Source organism: Meleagris gallopavo, chromosome 6 (assembly GCF_905368555.1).
Source record: "Meleagris gallopavo chromosome 6, MGAL_WU_HG_1.1, whole genome shotgun sequence".
Classification (NCBI taxonomy): Eukaryota; Metazoa; Chordata; class Aves; order Galliformes; family Phasianidae; genus Meleagris; species Meleagris gallopavo.
Genome location: NC_139409.1, coordinates 32,537,572 through 32,560,623, shown reverse-complemented (window position 1 = coordinate 32,560,623; position 23,052 = coordinate 32,537,572). Strand labels below are relative to the sequence as shown.

Genomic DNA, 23,052 nt, shown 5'->3' with positions numbered 1-23,052 from the left:
TCTCCTCTCTGTTTTTTTTTCCCTTTCTGGTTTGTTGCACGCAAGCAGTGAGGCTGGTGGGGCACTGCTTGGGTCGCTGCTCTCAGACACTGACAACTGAGGAAATGAAATTCAGAGGCGGAATCAGTTGAAAGCGTGACTAAAGCGGTGTTGTTTTTCTATGGCAACTGAAACAACATAATTATTTAAAGGAGAAATTTTTATTGCTAATGAATTCTTTTTAAGACAGTCGGTTCTTACGTTTTGTTTATACCAGCTCCCTCTTAAATACATTTTGGGTATTGTTTGTTGTCTTTTAAGAGAGCACAAGCAACTGAGTTCAGTAGGACGCTGTTAGATAAGAGCAGTGGTAGACTCTGTGGTTCCAGCTTGTGTAAAGTCGTGCCTTTGAGGTATGCTGCATCATTAGCAGTGTGGCTGCTCAGGGAGAGAAGGAAAGTGTGTTCCTATGGTTATTCATGTAATCCTATTTGTAAAATCCCCATTGGCAAATCTGAGAGACACCAGAGAGCTTGTTTATACTGTTAAAGAACTCTTTTGTCTGCACCGGACAAAATGCTGTGTTTTGGTGCAGGTAAGCTAATGAAAATGAAACTGGGGGGATGTGCTTACAGATGCTCAGACGTGCTTCTTGCTTTCTTCCCTCCTTCATTAAGTCTCGTAAGAAAAGCCAGGCAGATGTTGCAGAGTTGGATCTGTGTAAAGCTATTAGAAAAATTAAAGGATGCCTTGAAAGTAAAGGAAGAAATGCACCATTGTAGTTATTTCAACTTCCCACCACTTCTGCTTATTTTGTCCCTTCTGTTTTGTATTGCCTATTAGGCTTTTTAATGCACGTTTTATAAAAGCGTGCTCCTTGTTGTCACTGAGAGTGGTGATATCCTCAGTAGATGTCTCAGTCTCAGGTATTTTCTTTAGGAAGACAAAATCCTGTTTGTGAGGAGATCACCCCCCTTCAAGGGATTCTCTATGATGGCAGAAATTGTTGGTGACAGTGACCAAAACCCCCATGTGTTTTCTTATCCTAGAAATGCGTATAGTTGTTCACAGTAGGTTTTTCTGTTGCATTTGGTCAAAAAAAAGACTGAGCTGAAAAGCATGAAAGGAGCAGCTTGAGGAATTTTTTCCATCAAGATACAATCAAGGGCAGGAAATCGTAGAAGCAGAGTTGTGGTTTTGCCTCCATTTTTTTTTATTAGTTAATTAAACTCTAACAACTCTTAACTTCATTTTAGGTTGACTGTTCCTAGAGTTCAGAAATATTTTAAGAGGTCAATAATGCTTTCCTTGGCTCTCAGTCCTTCTGTGTGGGATGAGGGATCTCAGGCAGTGGCCTTGCAGTTCTGCAGATGCTGCACAGGGTGTGTGCGTGCGCTCCTGGGGAAACGATCCATCGTTCCTCATCTGCACACCACCCCGAAAGGATGGAAACCGCAGGAAGGCAGCGTGGATAGCCTGACATCTGTAAGCTGCCTTCCAGTATCTGATTAAAGCTCAGAAGCCCAAAGTGCTTACAGCTACCAGTTGACATGCATTTTTGCTTAATGAGCAGGAGGTGCTGAGCGGGAGGGAGCCTACAGGGAGGGGGGATCGGGAGAGGAGAACTGAAGGCCATAGGTGCGTATTCAATTTCACGAGCAGCAGAGGGGGGAAAAAAAATCTCACAAAGCCCCCATTGTACACTGCAGCGAGGTTTTCTTCATGAAGTCGCGATGTTTCTTTTTTAAAGTGCCATAAGGCAACTGTCTGCGTTTCGAGCTGCGTGGAGGACATGTGAGGGAAGCAGATAGAGCCGTGCGAGTGTCCTATAACTGTCTTTACTAACGGGAGCCATTCCAGCACTCGGAGCCAAATCGTCTTTCAGCAGAAAGGATAAAATTTAGCAGAGCTGGGAAAGGGGAAGAATAAAGGGGAGGGGAAACACAGCACCACCTCCCGTTGACAACACAGAAGTTTCCCTAAGCTTTTTTTCTCCTTCCCCCTGTGTATATATTTTCTTTTTAATCAGCCGGGGCTCTTCCCTTCCCTGCTTCTTTTTACTGTATTTTTACGGTGGAATTCTGCTTTCCCAATTTCTCTCGTTTCACATTCAGTTTCTTCAGAGAAATTCATTAATAGTTACTGCAATTTAAAATAATAAATAAACTCAGCACCAGCTGCTCAAATGGCTGCCGTAGCATATCTGGAACATAATGCGGTCTGTCCGGGGCAGCCACACAATGCAATTTATCCCAACACCTGAGGGAATGAATTTCACAACTATAATTGCTACAATATAATTCTTATTAATGTTGTGCTATAATTCCCATTAATTCCAAAGGGCTAGTAAATGCATTAGGACTTGTCAACATATTATTTTACACTGTTTATGATCTGTAGAATTACGCTCTTCAGTATTGTATTGCATAAAGAAAAGCCTTAAAATGAGCTTTGATTGCAGGGTGGAGGGAAAACACATTTTCTGTTGGGCATTGGGAAGGAGGGAGGGATCCTGTTGTTGGAGGAGCAAGGAAAAGTGCATTTTGAAATCAATCCTTTCAACTTGCTGCGCCACGCAGTTAACTCTTTATGATGATGTATTAATAATGCCTGTCTTGGTTATTAGAAAAAGAGCCACTGGTATCTTTATGAAAGAATAAATAGCTGTAAGAAGGATAGGTTTATAAAATTAAAAGTAGCTGTCTTCCAGCAAAGACAGAAGTGGGGAAATTGCAAGTCATTGTAACTGATGTGATAAATGCAGAACGCGTTATCTCACTGCGCTCTTATTTATTCTTGTTTTATCTCACTACCCTGCTTTTCTAGGTAGTGAATATGATGAGGAGGAAGTAGACTATGAAGAATCAGACAGTGATGAGTCCTGGACTACAGAAAGTGCTATCAGCTCTGAAGCTATCCTTAGTTCAATGTGCATGAATGGAGGGGATGAGAAACCTTTCGCCTGTCCTGTTCCTGGATGTAAAAAAAGATATAAGGTAAGAAGTAGTGCGGACCTGCCTTATCTCTTCTTGTGCAGGTAAGAGAGGGGAAAAAAGCCTGTTACATCATTTTATACCTCTCTCATCTAGTAGACTTGTCCCATGCATTATTGTGCTGTTTTAGCAGAATATGGATTTCAGTCACTGGTTTCCTCTCGAGCACAGGCAAGTTACAATCTTTATAAAGTTAGAAGTTTTATAAAGAATGTAAAGCCTTTTGCATCCACGTTGTGAAATGAGATTATATATGGTGACTTTTGCAAGACTTTTGCTTTACGCATCTCAACTGGCTTTCCATTACTTAGACAAATTAGTGGCAGCCTGGGAGGCAGTACCAACAAAGCCATCACATGGGCCTTTTAGAGGCACTAAATAAGAAGCTTCTGCCCATCCGTCCCAGGACGGATTCCTTCTGCATACATGGGAGAGATGCAGCTCTCCTTCACGAGACTGCACCCAGGTGCTGTGCCTCATGAAGCTGATGCAGGAGGGTGGTGGTTAATGTTTTGCAAGTCAGAGGTCACTCCCAAAAGGCAGAGCCTCAGAGGAACTCTGGCATCGTTCTGTTCCAGGTCAGTGTCCCAGTGACTCATATGCACAGTCGTCGCTGTGTCTGGCCCTGAGTGCTGGGCTTGCATCCCTGCATCCCTCTGCGTGACACGCTGGGAAGCTTTTTTTTTTTTTTTTTTCCCTTTCTGATTACTCTTCATCATGAGAAAAATATGTCTGTTTATGGGAGTGAAAAATCTTTTAACTCTGAACCTTGAGCTGGCTGGTAAAGAACATTCTGCAATGTTGTGGGGATGGGATATTGCTTCGTGTGAACTGGTGCAGGGATAGATGGAATTTTATTGGCCGGTTTAGACTGCATCACAATATTCTGTAGTCATTGAAGTTTAGGAACAGAAATAATGTATTAGTCACAATTCCTGTAAACCATTTCTGCATGAAGCACCAGGAAACTCAAGCACTGACCTGTACCCCACAGAATGCAGTGGAGGTCGAGTTTGTTCTTGTACTTGTTTTATCTTAGGGTTAGCCTTTAGCAAATTAGGGACTTGAAGGAGAACAGAAGTATGAAAGAGAAATGGAGAAAGTCCAGTAACAATTGAGATAAAGCAGTTGTGTCAAGAATGAATAAACTGTACGTGAAAATGTGCAGTGGATGAAAATGTGTGTCAGTGATCCTGCAGCTGTTCTGGACTGTGGCTTCTCCGTTAGCAGCAGATCATGAGACACATGCATGTACAGTGCTGGGAGATCAGCTAATGCTTGTTTAAAGTACTTGTAACATGAGCAAGAGAGCAGTGCATTCATTTCATGCAGGTCTGGTTTTGCAGAGCTGTGTCTGATCTGACCTGTGTCATGATTATTCTCTGTCTCAGGACAGGGCAGAGGGAAAGATGTTTTGAGAATATTTGCATGTATTACATGATGGATATAACCACATTCTTCATAATACTTTTCTTGTATGTGGTAGAGGCTGCATCAGATGAAGGGTACGGTATAAAAACTAAATCCCTGGCTCAGGAAGCAAACAAGCCATGGTGATTGTTAGAAGTCACTATGCCCACAGGGCATCTATGCATTGCAGAAAACTTTCATTTAATGGCAGTGGCTAGAAGGGGAACCCTGTAATTTGCTATATCCTGTCTGTTCTCTGTTTGACTGCCAGCCCTCTGTCATTTTATTGCCCAAATAAGCAAGCTGTTCCTGCCTGCTTCTGCTATCTCGCTACCTTCATCTCAAATGCACGAGGACTGTCTAAGGGATATCTTGTACACCATTAATGTTAGAACAGTCGGATGGGGAACAAATTAATGACCCATACAGAGGCTGACAGACAGAGAGCAGCAGCAAATAAAAAGCACCATATATTCCTAAGAGACTCACCTCTGTTCAGTCCAGATAGGAAAATGCATTTCCTTTAACTCTGCCTCACCTCATCTCTCTTTTCTGTGGGCTCTGCTTCCTTCCTTTTTTCAACCTATTTTTTTTCCTTTTACGTTTTTATCTTCGTTTCCTTCCTTTTAGTTTTGTGTCAGCGGTGTTTCTTGTTTCCTCTTCATCTTCCTTCTGCTTACCCCCCCATCCTCAGATGAATTATTTGCCGAGTCTGGGTAGGGAGTCCTGTGATCAAAGCGCTGGGATTTTCTGGTGGGTACTGGATAATCACAGTCAGGGCTGTAAAACAATTATAGAGCTACAAACAGGAACACGGACATGCACATACAGTAATTGCCAGGCTCACTTTACGGCTGAGAAAGGATGCATTCTTTTAGGGAGCGAGGAGGAAAAGAGAATATACACAGTTTTCTTTTGTCTGGCCCTACGTGACGTACGTTTGAGAAGCAGAGATGTTATTTTTAGGTGTGTTATTTGTACTGCAGTACTGCCTAAAGGACCCAGCAGAGATCAGGGCTCCTTTTTGCAAACAATGTACAAGGATAAAAGATGGCCTCTGCTCTGAAAAGTCATTATGGAAAGGTAAATAAGACAAGAATGAGTACAACAAATACTCCCAAGGAGTGGGCTGGGGCGGACAATGGAAACTGTAATAAGAACATGTTTATACACAAGCCCAGATGAGTATCAGAAGACCCTACTGGCCTCCTGCCCAGCTGCTATCTGCTGGCGGTCTCCCACAGGCGTCGCAGTAGAAATGAGTCATAAAAATTGAATTGTTCTTCAGGAACTACTTTTTTTTTTTTTTTTTTTTTTTTTTTTTTAGAAATGGAGTCGCTTGCATTGGTAACAAGCGCTCTGTAAGGTATGGCATGAGATCCTGAAAAAGAATTAACTTTTTCTTTAATGGCTTGTACACTTGGTTGGTGTGATATTCCAAAGCAGCTGAAGGAGTTTGGAGCATGCTGACTTACAGATGCCGGTCAGCCTCTGAAGCTTGCTAATTTCTGGAACTTGCTTTCTTTTTTTTCTAATTGCCATTACTGACCTAGGCAGAAAATGATGAGTATTCAAGAGAAGGATGTATGTGATGTAGATAAACTGATTAAGGCAACTTCTGAAGATAGAATGGAGTTTGATGCATAAGAGCAAGGGAGAAAAAATCCCACAAATAATGTACGTATACTATTACAGACAAAACCCTAGAGTATCTGTCACCATTTTTCCAGCTTGAGCAAATGCAGTAACACAAGAATAAAAGATTGTTGTATGTACACACAAAATGTACCTTATATGCATCTCTGTTAGTGCAGTCATGAAATATTGAGATGTCAGTACTGAGACAGTCCTCATCTAAGTGTGCCTGAGTTCTCATCTTTTACCTACAAATACACTAGAGAAACAAACTCACTTAAGCTGTTCTTGGCCTTTGAAAAATTTCTGGCTGCCCAGAAAGTAGCAATTGGGGTTCTCTTTGCAGTCAGGGAGTTGTTTGAAGTTACCTGTGCTTCCTACATGGAAAACAGTAATAGTTTATCACTGCAGGTATATTGCCAGGTCAGAAATTGACTGGGATGGAAGATGTACTTTGCTAAGTACACCTCATTTATGATAGTGTTTGAAAGGGCATATAAACCAAGGCTCATCTACGTGCACAGATTGCCTTTGCAAGGGTTTTTCTCTGCTGCTGGTGTGTTGATAGTTACGGTTGCTCAAGACGATTGTCTCAGTCAGATCTACGTGATGAGCGCCTTTACTGGCGCTGGAGCCCAGGCAGGCACACATTTTGTAGGGAGGGTGTGCTTCCAAAGAGGGAAGCAAGGCAAGGGATGGGTTCAGAGGCAGTTGTGGGTGATGAGATGTGGGATGTGCTGAAGGTGTTTCCTGGCCTGGAGGGAATTGGTGCTGGTTTAGGATGTTTCTCTGTGCAGCTTTCCCTTTCTTGATGGGTGGTTTTTGTTCGTGCTGTGGAGTTTCTGTGGAGCAGATGCTATCAGACATTTTGTTTGGGAGTTTGCTCCCAGAAAAATTAACCTGTACATTGGGACTACCACCCCTCGAGAATTTTGAAGTGAGAGGAGGAAAGAGGATTGACATTAAAGGAATGAAGAAGCCAGAACTTCCTTGAGCAAAGTGGAACTGCGCCCAGAAAGAAAACCTCAGCTGGGAGAAGCGTGATTTTGGTGTGAGAAGCAAAAGCAACTACGTTACAGGGAGAGGAGAAGGAAGGAGACATGGGGACGTTCTTCATTTTCCTGCCCTCCCTCAGAGGATGTTGGGAAGCAGGTGGGCTAGGCTGGTTGGTGCTTTTGTAAAGGAACAGCCGGAAGATATTAAAAGCCATATGGATGCCCATGGCTGAAAGAAGAGATGTCTCTTTCCCCTACTGGCTAGGTAGTGAGCTCTCAGCTTCTGGAATGGGGTAGTTTCATGAGTACAGCCATGTGAGGAGCCCTGCCCATCAGGTGTCCTTGTGTCTCTGCAGGCCACACGGTGCCAGGCTGAACTTCGTATCTCCTCCTGATCTGGTCCCAGGTTATATTAATTGTTTCCTTCTGTGTAAGGTTTCTACACTGCCATCTTCTTCCTCAATCATTTGTGAGAGTAAATAATGAGCAACCTAAGTAACCAGAGCAATAAAAGTGATGTATGAGTTTGGCAGCGTTTTTTACCATACCTCAACAAACTCAACCCAGACATACAACAAAGTGTTTACATTGCAGCGGTGGAAAAAGCACTGAAGAGTTCTAACAACAGTTTTCTTTAAGACAGAAGTTCAGATTGGGTTTCATGTTATACTAGCTCCTCATACCCTGCAAGTTTTACTGTTTTCAAACCTTCCATAGCCCAATTAATTCCACATAGGTTTCTGTTTTAGCATTTCCTTTCATTTTTCCACCTGAAATTACTTAAATTACTTTCTCCCTTCATCAAAGCCCGTGGTATGTTCTGTACTTGATGCTGAGTGGATTGTTAAAAAGCCTGCAACAAGAGAAGAGCATTGCTGGCACAGAATAGGGAGGATGTTTGTGACTGCAGATTTGTGGGGCCTGTAACAATGGTTAGAAGTATCTTAAAGAGGTTGGTTAAAAAAATTCAGAGTCTGAACAGGCTTCTGTAATTTCCAAGATAAATACAGGGTTTGAGGTTTACTTTGTTTTTAAACTGCAGTAGCAACAGTTTGGCTGTCACCCTCAGATTTCCTCCTTTTCAAAGGCATGGGTCTGTTCTGTGCTCAGGTGCTGATGGATGTCTTGTGGCAGTTGTCCTGCTGCACAGTGACGTCCCTTGTCCTCGTGCCCTAAGAGCCCTTTAGGTGCTGAAAAGCGTAACCATCTGCAAAACTGTCTGAAAGCTGCTGCAGGACCTCGGGTATCTCAGGGAACACAGCATCTGTGCTAGTTAGGCCACAAAGGCTTGTTCCATTTTTGGCAGAGTAATGTGAACGTTGTGTCTTGTTCTTTCTCTCCAAAGTGCAGTGGAGAAATTCTTCAGTTGTGGCTGTAAGATATTCCCACACAGTAGCTGGTGGGAATCATAGAATCACAGAATGGCCAGGGTTGGAAGGGGACCTCAAGGATCAAGCTGTAACCCCACTGCTGCATGCAGGGCCACCAACCTCCGTATCTAATATTAGACCAGGCTGTCCAGAGCCTCATCCAACCTGGCCTTGAACACCTCCAGGGACGGAGCATCCACAGCCTCTCTGGGCAGCCTGTTCTCTGAAGTACCTTCCAGTGCCCTGTGCAACTCCCCCTCTGTTGCCTGCAGTTAATTCTTTGGAGGCAATGCACAAGCTGTCACAAGTTGATGTGTGATGTCTGGTGCCCACAGACATCTCCATAAACAATGATACGGAGTGGAACATGAATGCCATGGGTGAAGCTCCCACTTTCTGGAGAAGCATGACTGGAGTCTTTCTGCCAACTTGTAGCTTGTTAATGACCCTCAGAGTCAAACGTTTCAATGCTGTGCAAGAAGAATGTCAGAAAGCAAAGAACTTTTATGTACAGCCAATTAATGAGATCTTCATACAGTGCAGCGCACGGGGAGGTAGCAGGATTAGCCAGGTCAGATATATGAGAGCTGCACAGATACTCTCCTCCTTATCCCACCCGCCTCCGAAGCGCAACATGTGCCCAACACCTGGAGAGAGTTCCCAAGGCTCAGTGTGCTGTGATGTTGAGTCAGTGCTGTGTTCTAACGGGCCGCAAGGTGCTGTCAGAGCAGCAGGCACTTAACGCTTTGCTTTCTCCCCCGCAGAATGTGAATGGCATCAAGTACCACGCCAAGAACGGCCACAGAACACAAATCCGCGTACGCAAACCCTTCAAATGTCGCTGCGGAAAGAGTTACAAGACAGCTCAGGGCCTGCGGCACCACACAATCAATTTCCACCCCCCCGTGTCTGCTGAGATTATCAGGAAGATGCAGCAATAACATGCTGGTCACAAATGTGCCAAGAAATCCTCACCAGCAGTTGCTGATTTTGAGAACAGCCACCTTTTTCAGGGGAAGCATTCAGCAACCCTTTAAACAATTAAATGCATGCTTTAAAATTTTCTGTAATTTTGGAATGATGTATCTTTGTAGAGTTAATGATTTTGTACATTTGCACATGTAATCATCGTACCCATTTTCATTACTTCAAGATAAGGTGCTATAAAAGCTATAGATTCTTCAGAACATTTTTTTTCTCCAAAACAAAAGAATTAGGGGGTGTGGCGTATTCAGTTGTATGGCAGCGTTGAATAGGAGTAAGAGGAGGAAAGCTTGGCACTGACATCATTTCAAGATTGTAATGTGACGAAGATTCTCGATGCATCTGTCAGTGTGTGCGCAAAACCAAAAGGAGACCACCGTTGTCAAACCATAGCTAACATGCCTTACATATGGAGTTATCAGTGGAGTAGCGAGTCTTTTAGGTAACGAAAATATAAATAAGAAAGAATGTTTAACATAATATGCTAAAAATATTTTCATACTTAAATAACATACATAAAAAGGTGTGCTTGCTGTATTTTATATTCTCTTGCAAATCTTTTTTTTTTCCCCCTCTTGAAATGCTGAAAATCTTGCCATTTGAACTAGTAAACAATCACGTTAGTATTAGAAATCTGCTTTTTTTTTTTGTACAAGATGCCATATTACGTTCATGCCCATCAGACTTCGGAGGACCAATATCCCAGTCCGGCTCGGTAGTTACCCCTGAAGTATCTCTTAGAAAGACACTTGGAAATACTTAAGTGCAAATTTATGTGTGTGTGAGAAAGAATTATCTTCATCTCAGATGAAGTTCTAAAGCACTTTGTAGTTCTCTATTGCCAACAGATTTAATGTTTTATGTGTTGCCAATTCTTGCAACTACTGCACTGGCGTGTGCCTGTGGTTGCAAATAAAAATTAAGAATTCTGTGCATGGTTTAAGGAGGTCCGTTCTTTGTGCTAAGGGAGCTTCTAGCGTCTCTCCCTCACCTTCATTGTATTTTCAGATTTTCTTTGTACATTTTTTGCTTCTCATCATAAGTCGCCGCATTCCCTTTGGAAGTGTCTGTTTAGCTTTACAATTAATTTTGCTAAAATGTGACATATGAGCCTTATTGAAGATTAAGTGCTTCTTGCAGCAGGTGGTCAGAGATTGACTCAGAAGTCAACATGAGAGAGCTCCGTGTCTGGACCATACCTGAACATTTGTTGCTTACCATCCTGCCTTGAGCATTCTTCTCTCACAAGTGCTTTTCCTGGAATGCAGCTGGCCAGTTGCATCAAGTGGGCACCCCCACCTCGAAACATTTCTGACACGGTGAGGAATGCAAAATTTTCAGTACAGCGATCGCCTTTGCTTATTTCCTGTCCTTCTAAGTGCAAAAGAAAGCTCACATGTGAGGAATAAGCCTTCCCTTTATTTTGTTCTAAAGCTTTAAAGGAAAATGGTTGGAGGGTAACAGTTGCCTATTCTTCAGCTGAGTAAAACTCCCTCTGAAAGGCCGGGCCTCATCCCGCTCCAATACATGTAGAACATCCCTATTTAAATGAAATGCCTCTTTTTCCAACCCTAATGAGACAGCAGCAGTTGTACTGCACAGTGCTGTCAGCTGGGCTCCAAGGATGATCCAGACATGAGAATTAGTGGTGCACCAAAGGCCCTGGGTGGCCGTTTCCTACCTTCTGCAGTTTTGGCAACACATGTGGCCAACAACTCTGTCCTGGCTCTGCTCCTAGTGCAAGAACCTACAGGCTGGGTAAGTAAATCCAACAGCTAAACAGTCGTAAAACGTCATTGTTGCATGTAAATTCCTTTCAACTATAAAAATGAAATTCCAGTTTCTATTTACCTATTCATTGTGACAGTATTATTAAACAGGTAAAGATGGGACTATTTTGTTATACTGTGTATAGTGAATGTATTGTACTGTGTCTGTGAAAAAGTGTGCTTTAAATTATATTTTCATATGTTTTGTTGGGGACAAATTCTTTAAGTTTGAAAGTGACAGAGGTTTGTTTGAGAACTGAAGGCAACTTAACAAATTCCTGTCAAGAAAGCTGCTTATAAATGTAAATCAAATCACATTTAAAATAAACTGCCTCTGACCTAAACTGACCGCTCTTGGCTCATCACTGACATTGAGTTCAGCTCTGGAGTGCATACAGTCTTAGCTGTGGATTTTACTTTGGTATAGTCAAGCTGCATTCCTTTAACACCTTTCTGTCAAAGGATGCTGAATTTCACAGGTTGTTTCCGTCCAACATGACAGCAGGGCTCAGCCCAGCAGGTCAGTCTGGATGCTCCAAGATGCCCTTTTTGTGCTGGGACATGAAAACCTTTCTTACAACAGCTGTCAGAAATGAAAGGAGGAACTGTTGCAATCTCCATTGTTAGATTTCAGTGGAGAGATTTGGCCTCCATGCTGCACCCTCACTACAGTTTTTAAGTAGCCAAACCCAGAGGGCTGGGTTGTGCTTTGGCACAACACAGTTGGGAGGCTGTCCTTCCCAGGAGGGATATACCAGCATCTGAGACTTCAGACATCTTTACAAATACGATAATTATAGTGTTTTGGCTTCTGTAATCTGTTCTGTTTTTGTGCACTACTGAGTTACTTAAAACATTACAGATCATTATTTCAGTCCATCTGTGCTCTGCTTTAGGCAGACAGGAATCCCCAAGTTTAAAGACAAAGACAAAAGGGAATGCAGAGGAGCAATGCAGTGGGGGCACTGCCACACATCTGTGTCATGCGGCCTCTACTGAACTCTGCCCATAGCATATGCTCATGGAAGATGAACTGCACAGCACAGGAGTTACTCTGAACCTCTACTACCTCTCTCTGAGCAGCAGTTCCTTTGCCATACAGAACAGAATCAACATCACATGCCAGAACGGTGCAACACCTGAACTCTGCTTTATTTCAAAACAAGCAGCAGGAAAACAGGACCACAGAGTCCATGAGTAGCTTTACCTTTAATGTAACAAGACTACTGTACAACAAGTGAATAGCAATTTTACTTAATACAGTTAAGTAAATATAAAATGTTTAGCTATACACACATTTATATTTACTAGAAAGAAATACATAAAGTTAAAAGGTTTTAAAAGCCAAAACAAACACAATTCACTGTTGTGAAAAATATAACGTTTTCTACTGAATGCAGTTGCAACATAATGGTTAATGACTTAAACAATTCATTTCCAGGCCTTTAAACACAGCCTTGTCTTCCAACTCAAAAATACTGCCTTAAAGCATAACATACTTCATTTAACATTATTCCTTAAGGCAAACATTCTAGGTGTAAAACTGAAGTACTCACCCTTGCTTTCGTTGCAGGCATGTAATCTCACAGTACATACAGCTACACTGCAGAAAGATTCTAGAAAACTACTTTTGCTGGGTTCATTATTTCAATTTCTGATTTAACTGATACTCAAAGAGAGTGCATGACTCCATTAGGAGAAGCATCTTTGTATTACATTTTAATCACACCTCAGTTATCACAGAGAAGAGAGCCATAGGTGCTCTGGTGGTTTTCTATACAGCTGAAGAACAGCGTGAAGGTGGGCTCTTTTCTGAGGCTGTCATTCCCACGTCCTTAACAACTGCCACTAAGTAGGGGAATAAATAACTACATACACAAGAAGGGGTTGGTTGGTTTGTTTTAGTATAATGTTAGGTAGAGAAAAGATAACCCAAATAGCAGCTCACAGCCAAGACTTATCATGGCTCCCATTAGAGTATACTAGCTTTACTCAGAGATTTGCACTGTTAAAGGAAAGATGTGCTATTTGTTTTCCATAGGTAGACTACTCAAAGTAGTTTATGTTTAAGCTACACTGCAAAACAGAAGTATTTAATCAAAGTTTAAAACATTTTGATCAAAGTGCGTCTGAACGTGCCTCTCGAAGCCCTGCTGGTCGTAGTCAGGTGGGAACTGCTCACTGCACATGGGGCACACCTTCCAGTGGCTCTCCACGTGCTCCTCAAACTTGCTCTGATCGTAGTTGGGTGGAAACATCACATCGCAAAGAGGGCACTTCTTGTGCACATCAAAGCTTCGTCGGGAAGCGGAGAGGAAGAAACAGAAAGAAACAGTCATTTAATCTGTTACTGCAAAGCACAAGTCAGAAGTAGGATCTGCTGCCACCGATGTCACCAGCTTTGCTACCAACCTGTGTGTGAGCAGACAGTACCTGGGCAGTACTGCGCGCTTAATTAAAACATCTGAGCTGAAGGTGTTCAACACAGCCATGTAGTTTTACACAGGAATTCCGAAAGAACCAATTTGGCATTTTCGAGGTTACATCATTCTGACACGATTCCAGCGACCACTGAATACAAACCCACTGGCTGCCTTAACGGCCGGGCGGTTTCATGGGAAACCACTCTCTCTGCTCATAAATGCTTGTTCTTAGCAAACATAGCACTTTATAAAAGCTCTAAACTTAGGTTCACAATTAGGTTGGAAAGGGAGCGGAAAAAAAACCCAAAAGTTATTCATTCATTTACCAAATGATATTTGATGTTCAGTCAAAAATCAGGTATAACACGAACAGTCCACTCAGGGATTTCTCTTCATAATTAACTGCAAACCAAACACCAACTGAAAACGCTTAAAGATGTTTCTCCTCCTCTTTCCATCCCCGCTCCCCCAAACCAAGGAAAGGATTCTAGCTATACAGAAACCTATCCATCCCATTGAAAACCAATAAAAAAAATAAATGTTTTACCTAGAATCAAAGCAAAATCCCGTCCCACGTTCGTGCAGAAGGAGGCTCGGAGGATCAGGAGCAGAAGGTACAGTGTTGTCATCATCCTGGTAAAAAACAGTGGATTTTTAAATACCCAATAAGGAGAGTTACTTTTCTAAATGCATCTTTTTGCTGTCCAGAAAGAATTGACTGAAGCTCAACACAGAAAGGACACTGAGGTGCTATAGCAGGTCCAAAGAAGGACAACAAGGCTTGTGAAGGGCTTAGAGAATGTGCCCTATGAGGAGAGACTGAAGGAACTGGGCTGGTCAGTCTGGGGAAGATGAGGTTGAGGGGAAACCTTATTGCTCTCTTTTAGTACCTGAAAGGTGCTTACAGCAAGAGCAGGGCTGGTCTCTTCTCACTGGTGACAGGACGAGGGGAAATGACCTCAAGTTGTGCCAGGGTAAATTTAGGTTGGATATCAGGAAAAACTTCTTTACAGAAAGGGTTGTCAAGCACTGGAATAGGCTTCCTAGGGAGGTGCTTGTGTCACCATCCCTGCATATGTTTAAAAATCACTTGGATGTGGTGCTCAGGGACGTGATTTAGTGGAGGGTTGTTAGGTTAGTATGGTTAGGATGTGGTTGGACTTGATCGTGAAGGTCTTTTCCAACCTGAGCAATTCTATGATTCTAATCTCAGCAGCCCAGGTTTTATGCAGTGTACAAAAGAAGTTAATGAACACAAAAAGCTGAACAGACACCTTCTGACCACATATGTATAGCAACAAGCTGTGCTACTCAAAGCTGCCACTGATACAGTCCCCTCTCTGTTCGTGCCTAGGGGTAACGCGGCACAGAAAACCCATGCTCACCCAAGTGTTGCACCAGCTACCAACTGTCATAGCGCTTCAACCAGGGAGCTACAACTCAAAAATTAATTCCACGCAACAGAACATCGAGGCAAGCTCTTAAAATCCATCAATTTAAAATTTCAGGAAGGGCAGAGGCCACTGATGCAGATGCACACGCCTCCTCCCGACAGCCAGCTCTGAGCGCTCTGCACAGCCCCCAGCAGCCAGGCTTGTCCCCTGCCCAGCACTGGCAGCACACACATGGCTGCTACTGCTGAGGACCAGTCCGTGATGGAGTCAGGCTTCTATCAAGCTGGGAAGGCCGGCGGCCTCCAGAGAAATAGCTGCTGCCCCTCACTGCTCACGAGAGCAGAAATGTGTTTCTCACTGGAAACACTGAGCAGAAAGATGAGGAGTCCCTACAGGGACTGCTTTTGAGACTCCCCGTCACAGCGCTGTGGTTCTGTTCTGCAATGAGGTACCACAGCACAGCAACCACCCATTCTGAGGTGGGAAAACAGGTAAATACAGCAAGAGCTTTGCAACTCCAGCTCCTAAATCATTGCCTTGTTCATTTCAAAGATGCAGCACATGCAAGAATTCAGCCAACTATTCAGCTGGTCTTCAGAAATGGGGCCATATACAACATGCAGTATGCTCTATGCAGATAACAGAGGTATAGTCCAACATATTTCACTTCCTTCCAGGCCAACATCCTTTGTCCTTAGGAAGAAATACTGGAAGTAGGGCAGGACAGGAAGGTTCCCTCAGTATTTTTCTCCTGACAACAGCTGTTCGGCTTCAGCCATTTAACATTTCCATTAGGCAGCTAGTGGGGCTTGCTGTGACAGATGCTAGCAACAAACAAATTTTCCTGTCTAACTCACTTGCTTTGCACCTGCAGTAAAAAAAGGCATATGGGTTTTAAAATATTATTTGTTCCTTTTGTCACGGAAGAGGTAGGATGTATGTGTTACAGGAGGAAAACTATTTAAAGCACTCCTGTACTCCAACACTACAGCTAACACAGTGCCAAAAACATGACACTGCTGAACAGCAGCCTGCACACCAACCAGGACTTATCTGAGAAAATGAATCTGCATCTTTCAAGAAAGTTTCATTACACAGGCAGGTCTAATTAACATTTAAGTCCTCTAGAAAAGGCTTTATCACCCTGGCTGCTGGTCACTTTTGTTTCCCCTGCTGCAAAATAAAACCTCTCTGCCTTCATGCATTAGCCAAAGACCAAAACATACTGAGTAGCAAATGAAACACATTCGTGCTGTACAATGCTCAAGTGAAAGCAATCTGTCTGTGGTGACTGCAGAAGGAACCAAGAGAACAGCATGGAGCTGCATCAGAGGTGGGATAGGTTGGGTGTCAGGAAAAGGTTTCACCAGAAGGTAGCTGGGCACAGCAACAGGCTCCCCAGGGCAGCAGGCACAGCACTGAACTTGCCAGAGTTCAAGGAGCATTTGGACTCTCAGTCATACAGTCTGATTTTTGGGTGGTCCTGTGCAGAGCCACGAGTTGCTGACGCACTGGAACAGGCTGCCCAAGGAGGCTGTGGATGCCCCATCCCTGGAGGCATTCAAAGCCAGGCTGGATGCGGCTCTGGGCAGCCTGGTCTGGTGGTTGGTGTAAGTTGGGTCTGAACATAGCAGGGGGGTTGAAACTAGATGATCATTGTGGTCCTTTGCAACCCAGGCCATTCTATGATTCTTTTATTTAGGTTCAATAATCCTCATAGGTCCCTTCGAACTCCAGATATTCAGTGACTCTGTGATTGCCACTGCCCTCCACCCATGTACATCAGCTGTGTCAGCAAGAACAGACTGCTTCAGAACCAGCAAGCTTAAATTAATAATAGTTTAAAAAAAAGCTTTTTTCATGTCAGATTAACTTTGTTGGGTGTGTCCCAAGACCCCACCAATTAATGATAAAAATCATCCTGTGTGTTCCTTTCCATAGCTCCTGACCTGCACACCATGCAAAGTGACAGTATTGAACATGGCGGGTGTGGTATCTGTTAAGATACAAAGTCTGTCTCCTCTGCTATGCTATGCAAGCATAGCAGTGATGCTGTCCTTATTCACATAAATTATGCCAGGTTGAAAAGCATGTGTAACACTTCAAAATCATCCACTTTCCCACAGTAACAAACCACCCCATGAAAGCCCCAAAGCCTAGCTGAGGAAGCTACCTGAAGTTGCTTCACAAGCAGAGCTACCCACGCAGGCTGGGAGGCCAGGCCATGACAGCTACGTCAGTGCTATATTTTAAGAACAGGCATCAGTTTACTCCCCCAAAGCCCCAGGTGTAGTCACCCCAGTTTACCTGGGCAGAAGCCCCATCCTTCATACTCCAAGAGAGACATGACTCTGCCCTAAGCCTGGGCCCAGCGGCAGCCTGCTTCACCCCACAGGTGACCAGGGACACCGGGAGCCCCAAGACCTGTGCAGAGCTGGCAGTGATGTGACATGGCTGATATGTGGCCTCCGTCCTCATTCAAGAGGCTGACCAAGGAGCTGGCCCTGTGGTTGTGCAGCTTAAAAAAAATACCAGGCTTTTCACATCCAGAAATTTGGATACCAAGGTTAATGAATTGTGAAGAGCTGCCTTTAACAACATAACTTCACTATTATCACTGGATCGTAACTTTTACTCTTAAAACTGCCACAGTGAGTTCAACAGGCTGTGTGAATCATGAAGATAAATACAGCATTACCACGCAACACTTACCCACACAATTACACACAATAAAGCTTGGTAACAAGGGAGTTTGTTTGCCACTGAAAGCGGAAGAAGGGCAAGTAGGCATTAACAGCCAAACACAAGCACAACTCACCTAGTTTTACCAACTCTGACCATTTTTGTCTCATGTAACACCTACTGCTTTAATGACTGCAATCAAAAGCCTGAGACTGCCCAGCAGAAGCAGCAGTCAGCCATGTGGTGCAGTACAAAACCCACAGACCTGAGCAGTTTCTGTCTCCAAGTTCCAGGGAACATCAGCATGGGACAGAAAGCAAAGCAAAGACCATCTCAAGCTCTAAGCAAAGAACAGCCACACCACTGGTTCCCCTGCTCTGTCCACCAAAGAAGGGCACACACAATTTTCTTCCAGTGACTCAGCTCGGCACGAGCACCATATATCAAACCCTCTACATTTCTGCAAGCAGCCTGGTCTCCCGGGAGGCATGTGGACATCTGCACAGACACTAACTACTCTTTTCATGTCTATTATCAGATAAGGATGGTAAATGGCAGCTATGATCAGGCTGATGAAAGCACAGTGGGGTTTTTGGGCTAAAAGAAAGACCATTGTGAATTCAGCCCAACAAACAGCTTGACCAGGCTGCCAAACCAAATCACCCTACAGATTTGCTGTGAGTAACAGCCTTCTTTAAGTCTTGGAACAGAAATTCTGGGCTTACTGCCAACTGCAATCAAGTCTACATCTCATACTAACGTGTGAGTTTTAGAGAAGCACTTTTTTTTTTTTTATTATGGATCTCTCCTGTACATACCTCCTCCAAGTAATTATAGTTTGTTCAACTACAGAGCATAAGCAAAATGGAAATTTGGTGAAGGTGGGTTCTTGGGGCAAGCCAACTACTCTACACAAAATCAGCATGCGTGCTTTTCTGGGATGACTAACAGACCAGTTTTTCCTTCTCAGAAATCACTGCTGCAAGGTGGGTTATATGAAAGAAAATGAGGTCCCATTTTGGTTCTTCATTCTGGATAATGAACTGGCAAAGCTTTACTTACACAAGCACACACTTCTCCCACCTTGTTTTACAAACAGAAAAGAACAATTTTAGTCACATTTGATAAGTCCATTTACGGCTGCTGCAGTGCTGACAGCCTCTACTTTATTTTTCTAGGTACGTATTGGCCCAGGGTCTAGAAGATCTCTCATCTTCGATAAATATTTTAGACATTTCCACCATCATAAATCAGATACTACAAAAAAAACTATGAAGTAGTGAAAGTGAGTACAATACCCTTGATTTCTTAACCTAATATAACGTGCAGCATTAGGAGCATGTAGGGGAAGAAGACAAGCCTATACAGTGGTAACACTTCCAACGCAGCAGCAAGACTACCAGTGGTTCCTTTTCAAAAGAGAGCATCTTCCAACAAAAGGTTCTGTATCTTGTTTAGAAATGCACAGAATTACATGTGTTCAAAACAAACTGTACAAAAAGTAAACAAACTGAACTTCACATTTATCATTTTATATTTGCTGTTTCCTCTGCAGAAACAACAAGCTCTCTTTCAGAATGAATTACCCACGTGAATGGATGTTTTCCCTGGTTATCGATGTCTAAATTCCACATTAAAACTCTATAAAAGATTTTTGAGACTACTTATTTCCATGTCAAATTGTACACTCTACACGTACAGCCTAATTTAGGGGGGATGGCAGCAAGGAACTGATTCTCATTTGAAAGTCAAAAATAAAGACGTAAATTACTTGATTTAAAGACACCTTTTTGCGAGCTGAACTTTATTTAAGCCTGCTATATTCCATCTCATTACAAAAATCTAAGCTGTGTCAGCAAATGAGCACAAGACTATAGCACTGTTTCTCTTGGGTTTGCAAGAGGGCAAAGCACATAGATCAGAAAGAACACCCTGCTAATTAAACTGAAGCAGGTGACTCAAGAAGAGAAGAGCTTGTCATATGTAGTATCTACGTCAAGAACGATCAGATTAAATATGCAGAATGTGGAGAAAAGGTGGGCAACAGTATTAAGCTCACATTCAAGATCTTGAACAGGCTGCAGGAGTTCTGACAGTTTTTCTAATTATTCACAGTAATGGACACCAGGGGCAAAAGGTAGGAGGGAGAAATACATTTTTCTCCATTATAGGTGCTGAGCACCGGGGCTAAAATCATGCCTGTCTGAACACTGATCAGTTTCTACAAAGGTTAATAGCAATTAAATGTGGCAAACTAGACTAAATGAGAAACAGGTCATGATACCACTGTACTTGCAAAGAGCAAAATACTTTGCAGAAGAGTATTTCTTGTTTAATATTTTTGAAGGTGCAAGAATACTTAGAATTGGAAAGAGTAATAAGTCTGCTCCTGTTCAAATGAAGCCATTTGGTCCAGCTTATTACAGAAGCCAATTTACTATGTTTTATAGAGGTATGGTGTGAAAGTTAACTGTTTTAGAAAGCAAAGCTAACCAGTTTCCACCTCAAACATACAAAGCCACGAAAAAGACATCAGTGAGAATCTGTCATTGTCTGTTTAATCAGCTTAACGGCTAAAAAATCAAAATGAAATAAATTAACAAAAGAACAAGAGGTTTATGGGCAGGGATAAATATCTGATACTACAGACATTTTCTTTCAGTATTTAACTGAAACTACTGGTATCAGAATACTTAAGTTGGATCAGAACAAATAAAAACCAACTTCCGGCCTACAAACAAGGAAGCAAATAAAAACCAATCAATCCCATACTGAAATCCAACACTGAAAACCTATGTGCAACTCCAATGCTCAGTAGTAAACACAGCTAGGAAAATTAAACATAATAGATAATAAAGAAGGAAAATTAAAGATAATATAGAAGAAAACTCACATTGCTATCCTCAGGATCTTCTAAACCATCAGGCCGACTGAGATTGCGTGAAGGCTGACTACACACTACATCATCTTCCAGCTCCCAAAAGGAAGTTCTAGCAGGCGGTCTTTGGATCTCATCAGGATTAAAGGCACCATCTGCTCCATCTGAAGAAAAAATTAATTACATGATCCTTGTTCGGTTTTTTTTGTTTGTTTTTTTTTTCCAGATGTGCCACCTTACACCCCAAATCAAAGCTTTCAAATATTTTTGCCTTAGATAAGGTATGAAAAAACAGAAATCTACTTTTTCAAAAGATGTCTGTAAAATTTTGCTTAATGATTCTCTTTAACAAAACGAAGGCATTTAATGATTCTCATTAACAAAGTCAACAAATAAAAGCACTGTACAGCACTGAGACTGTTCTTTAGCTGCACCAAACAAATACAGCATTGCTTTTGAAATGGTGGGAGAGAAAAATATGTGGAAAAAAAAAAAATCACTCACCTCTTCTTTCCTGAATTGCATAAGGGTTTCCATACTGCAGTACTGGTAGTCTACTTGGCACTGCAGGAACTGGTCCATTCTCCTCTGAGTATGGGTTGCGAAAATGTAGTGTCGGCTGTGAAATCTGTCCTTCCATCATCCTCCCAGCTTGATTTCCTGCTGTCTTGCCAAGTTCCTAAACAACACATAAGTTAAGTTTAAAACATAATTACTCCACAGAGGTTTAGGCAAAAGATGAGGGGTTTTTAATGAACTATTTAAATTTAAAACAAAAAAACCCACATCCGCTCATCTTCAGACTCTCATTTCATCTTGACCTAATGTCAAATGGAACATTTGAGCAAAGAAAACACAGATATTTTAAAGAATGTTTCTGATCTGTTCTGTTAATATGAATTGTATACACAGAACTGCCGAATATTTCACGAAGAATCTGCATCCTCAGAACAAAGAAAAAGCTATTAAGTAGCAAAGGATGAGTTGAAGTAACAGTGACAAGTATGTGCAATTAGGGAAGTTAAGAATGCATCATTTTAGTAAGTGAAGGAAATAAGGATTTACTGGATATAATCCCCTACAAACCCTTAGGTGGCAGCTATTAAGAACTATCAAATACGTTGCACTGCATCCTCTCTGATAACTAACAGCAAAAAGCTCACCTACATGAAGTGTAGCTTCATATTAACTCAGTAGGGCTCAAGGCTGTCACTTTCAATTGGAAATGAAAGAATGTTAGAACAAGTTTTTGCTCAGTATCTTTCACACGCACAAACATGGAAAGAAACCAGCAGAGAACTTGGAACCAGTGTCATTTTTGTGCAACAGAACTTCCTTAGAGTTACCCTTGCCTGCATATACATGAATTGGTACCTATGAGCCACACAGACAGCAGTTACTATAAACCACTGAAGGATTTATATAAATTATATACCACTAAAACTGTAAGTCAATGTATATGTAAAAAGCTGAAGTGACTTAAATGTGGCCAGTCCATTGGCTGTAATTCTTCCAAAGGAAGTCTTCTCTTCCTTCCATTTAACAAAATGGGTTTGGCAAAGAGAGCATGCAGTGAAGAAGAACCAGAGGAAAAACACCATTTACAAATCAGAACCAAGCAAACATTCTGAGATGTAAGAAAAATAAAAATTAGGATTTTTAAAACAGATGTTTCCCAGATATTTTTTTTCCCAATTCTGTTAAAGCATTGGTTTTTGGGTTCTCCTTTCAGAGTTAACACAAACTTCTCACACAGAAGCATGTCTTCCCAAAAAACTTCAAATCGAAATTAAGCCTAAGACTTCAGATACATATTTAACCACATGAGAAGTGAAATGTCTCAGTTACTGAAAGGAACAACCCAACAACACTTCAGCATTAGTCCAAACACCGGAGGATAAAAAACGCAACTTCAATTCAGTAATTATTCTGCAACTAGAAAAACTCAAAACGAAAGAAAGATGGAAATTACACATTTGCTAATATACAGTACTTATTTATACAACAATATAGTATGAGATTTCAGACACGGAAGGCTTAGACTCCAACAGCAACAATATAAAGCCTTTTTCAAAGAGGAAGGAGAGGAAAAAGGAGGAAAACGCCATCTACAAAGAGTAAGGCAGCTTCCAGAAAATTACCTTTTGTTGAGTGCTTACTGTAAGCACCATCCTTCTCATTACTTTCATCTTACTTTAGAAAACACTACAGTGCAGAACAGCACATTTTCTCTGATCTCACAACATCCTCCAAGTAAAATCTCCTCATGTGGATATGATATAAAACTAATGTTAATGTGTTAATTTATATTAGATTTATTGACTATGTTGCATAAATGATTGAAGTGGCCAAGGTTAAATGGTTAGGATTGCATCTTAAAATTTTACTGAGCATGTAAAATCTAAATAATTAATCTTTACTCAATACAAAGCAGGAACAATTAATTATCACTGAAATCAAGACTTTCCTTTTTAAAATCAATTTCTCGTACAATATAGAAGCAGTTTAGAATGAGAAGGAATGGCATTAAAGCTTCAATT

At 41.9% G+C, this 23,052-nt stretch overlaps 2 protein-coding genes across 6 annotated transcripts in view; one reads left to right on the top strand and one right to left on the bottom strand.

The window, feature by feature from the left end:
• The window catches only part of JAZF1 (JAZF zinc finger 1), a 175,118-nt gene extending 163,639 nt beyond the window's left edge, over positions 1–11,479 (top strand). The window contains exons 4-5 of the mRNA XM_085226269.1: positions 2,806–2,975; positions 9,147–11,479. Coding sequence (XP_085082395.1) covers positions 2,806–2,975; positions 9,147–9,323 — 347 coding nt within the window. The 3' untranslated portion in view covers positions 9,324–11,479. The remainder of the gene's footprint in view (positions 1–2,805; positions 2,976–9,146) is intronic.
• A 782-nt stretch (positions 11,480–12,261) lies between these two features.
• The window catches only part of TAX1BP1 (Tax1 binding protein 1), a 50,762-nt gene continuing 39,971 nt past the window's right edge, over positions 12,262–23,052 (bottom strand). For all 5 annotated transcript variants that reach the window (XM_085226265.1, XM_085226262.1, XM_085226266.1 and 2 more), the window contains 4 exons: positions 21,017–21,191; positions 20,528–20,676; positions 14,106–14,191; positions 12,262–13,430 (listed from right to left, as the gene is read on the bottom strand). In XM_085226265.1, the coding sequence (XP_085082391.1) occupies positions 13,229–13,430; positions 14,106–14,191; positions 20,528–20,676; positions 21,017–21,191 (612 nt within the window). In that variant the 3' untranslated portion in view covers positions 12,262–13,228. The remainder of the gene's footprint in view (positions 13,431–14,105; positions 14,192–20,527; positions 20,677–21,016; positions 21,192–23,052) is intronic.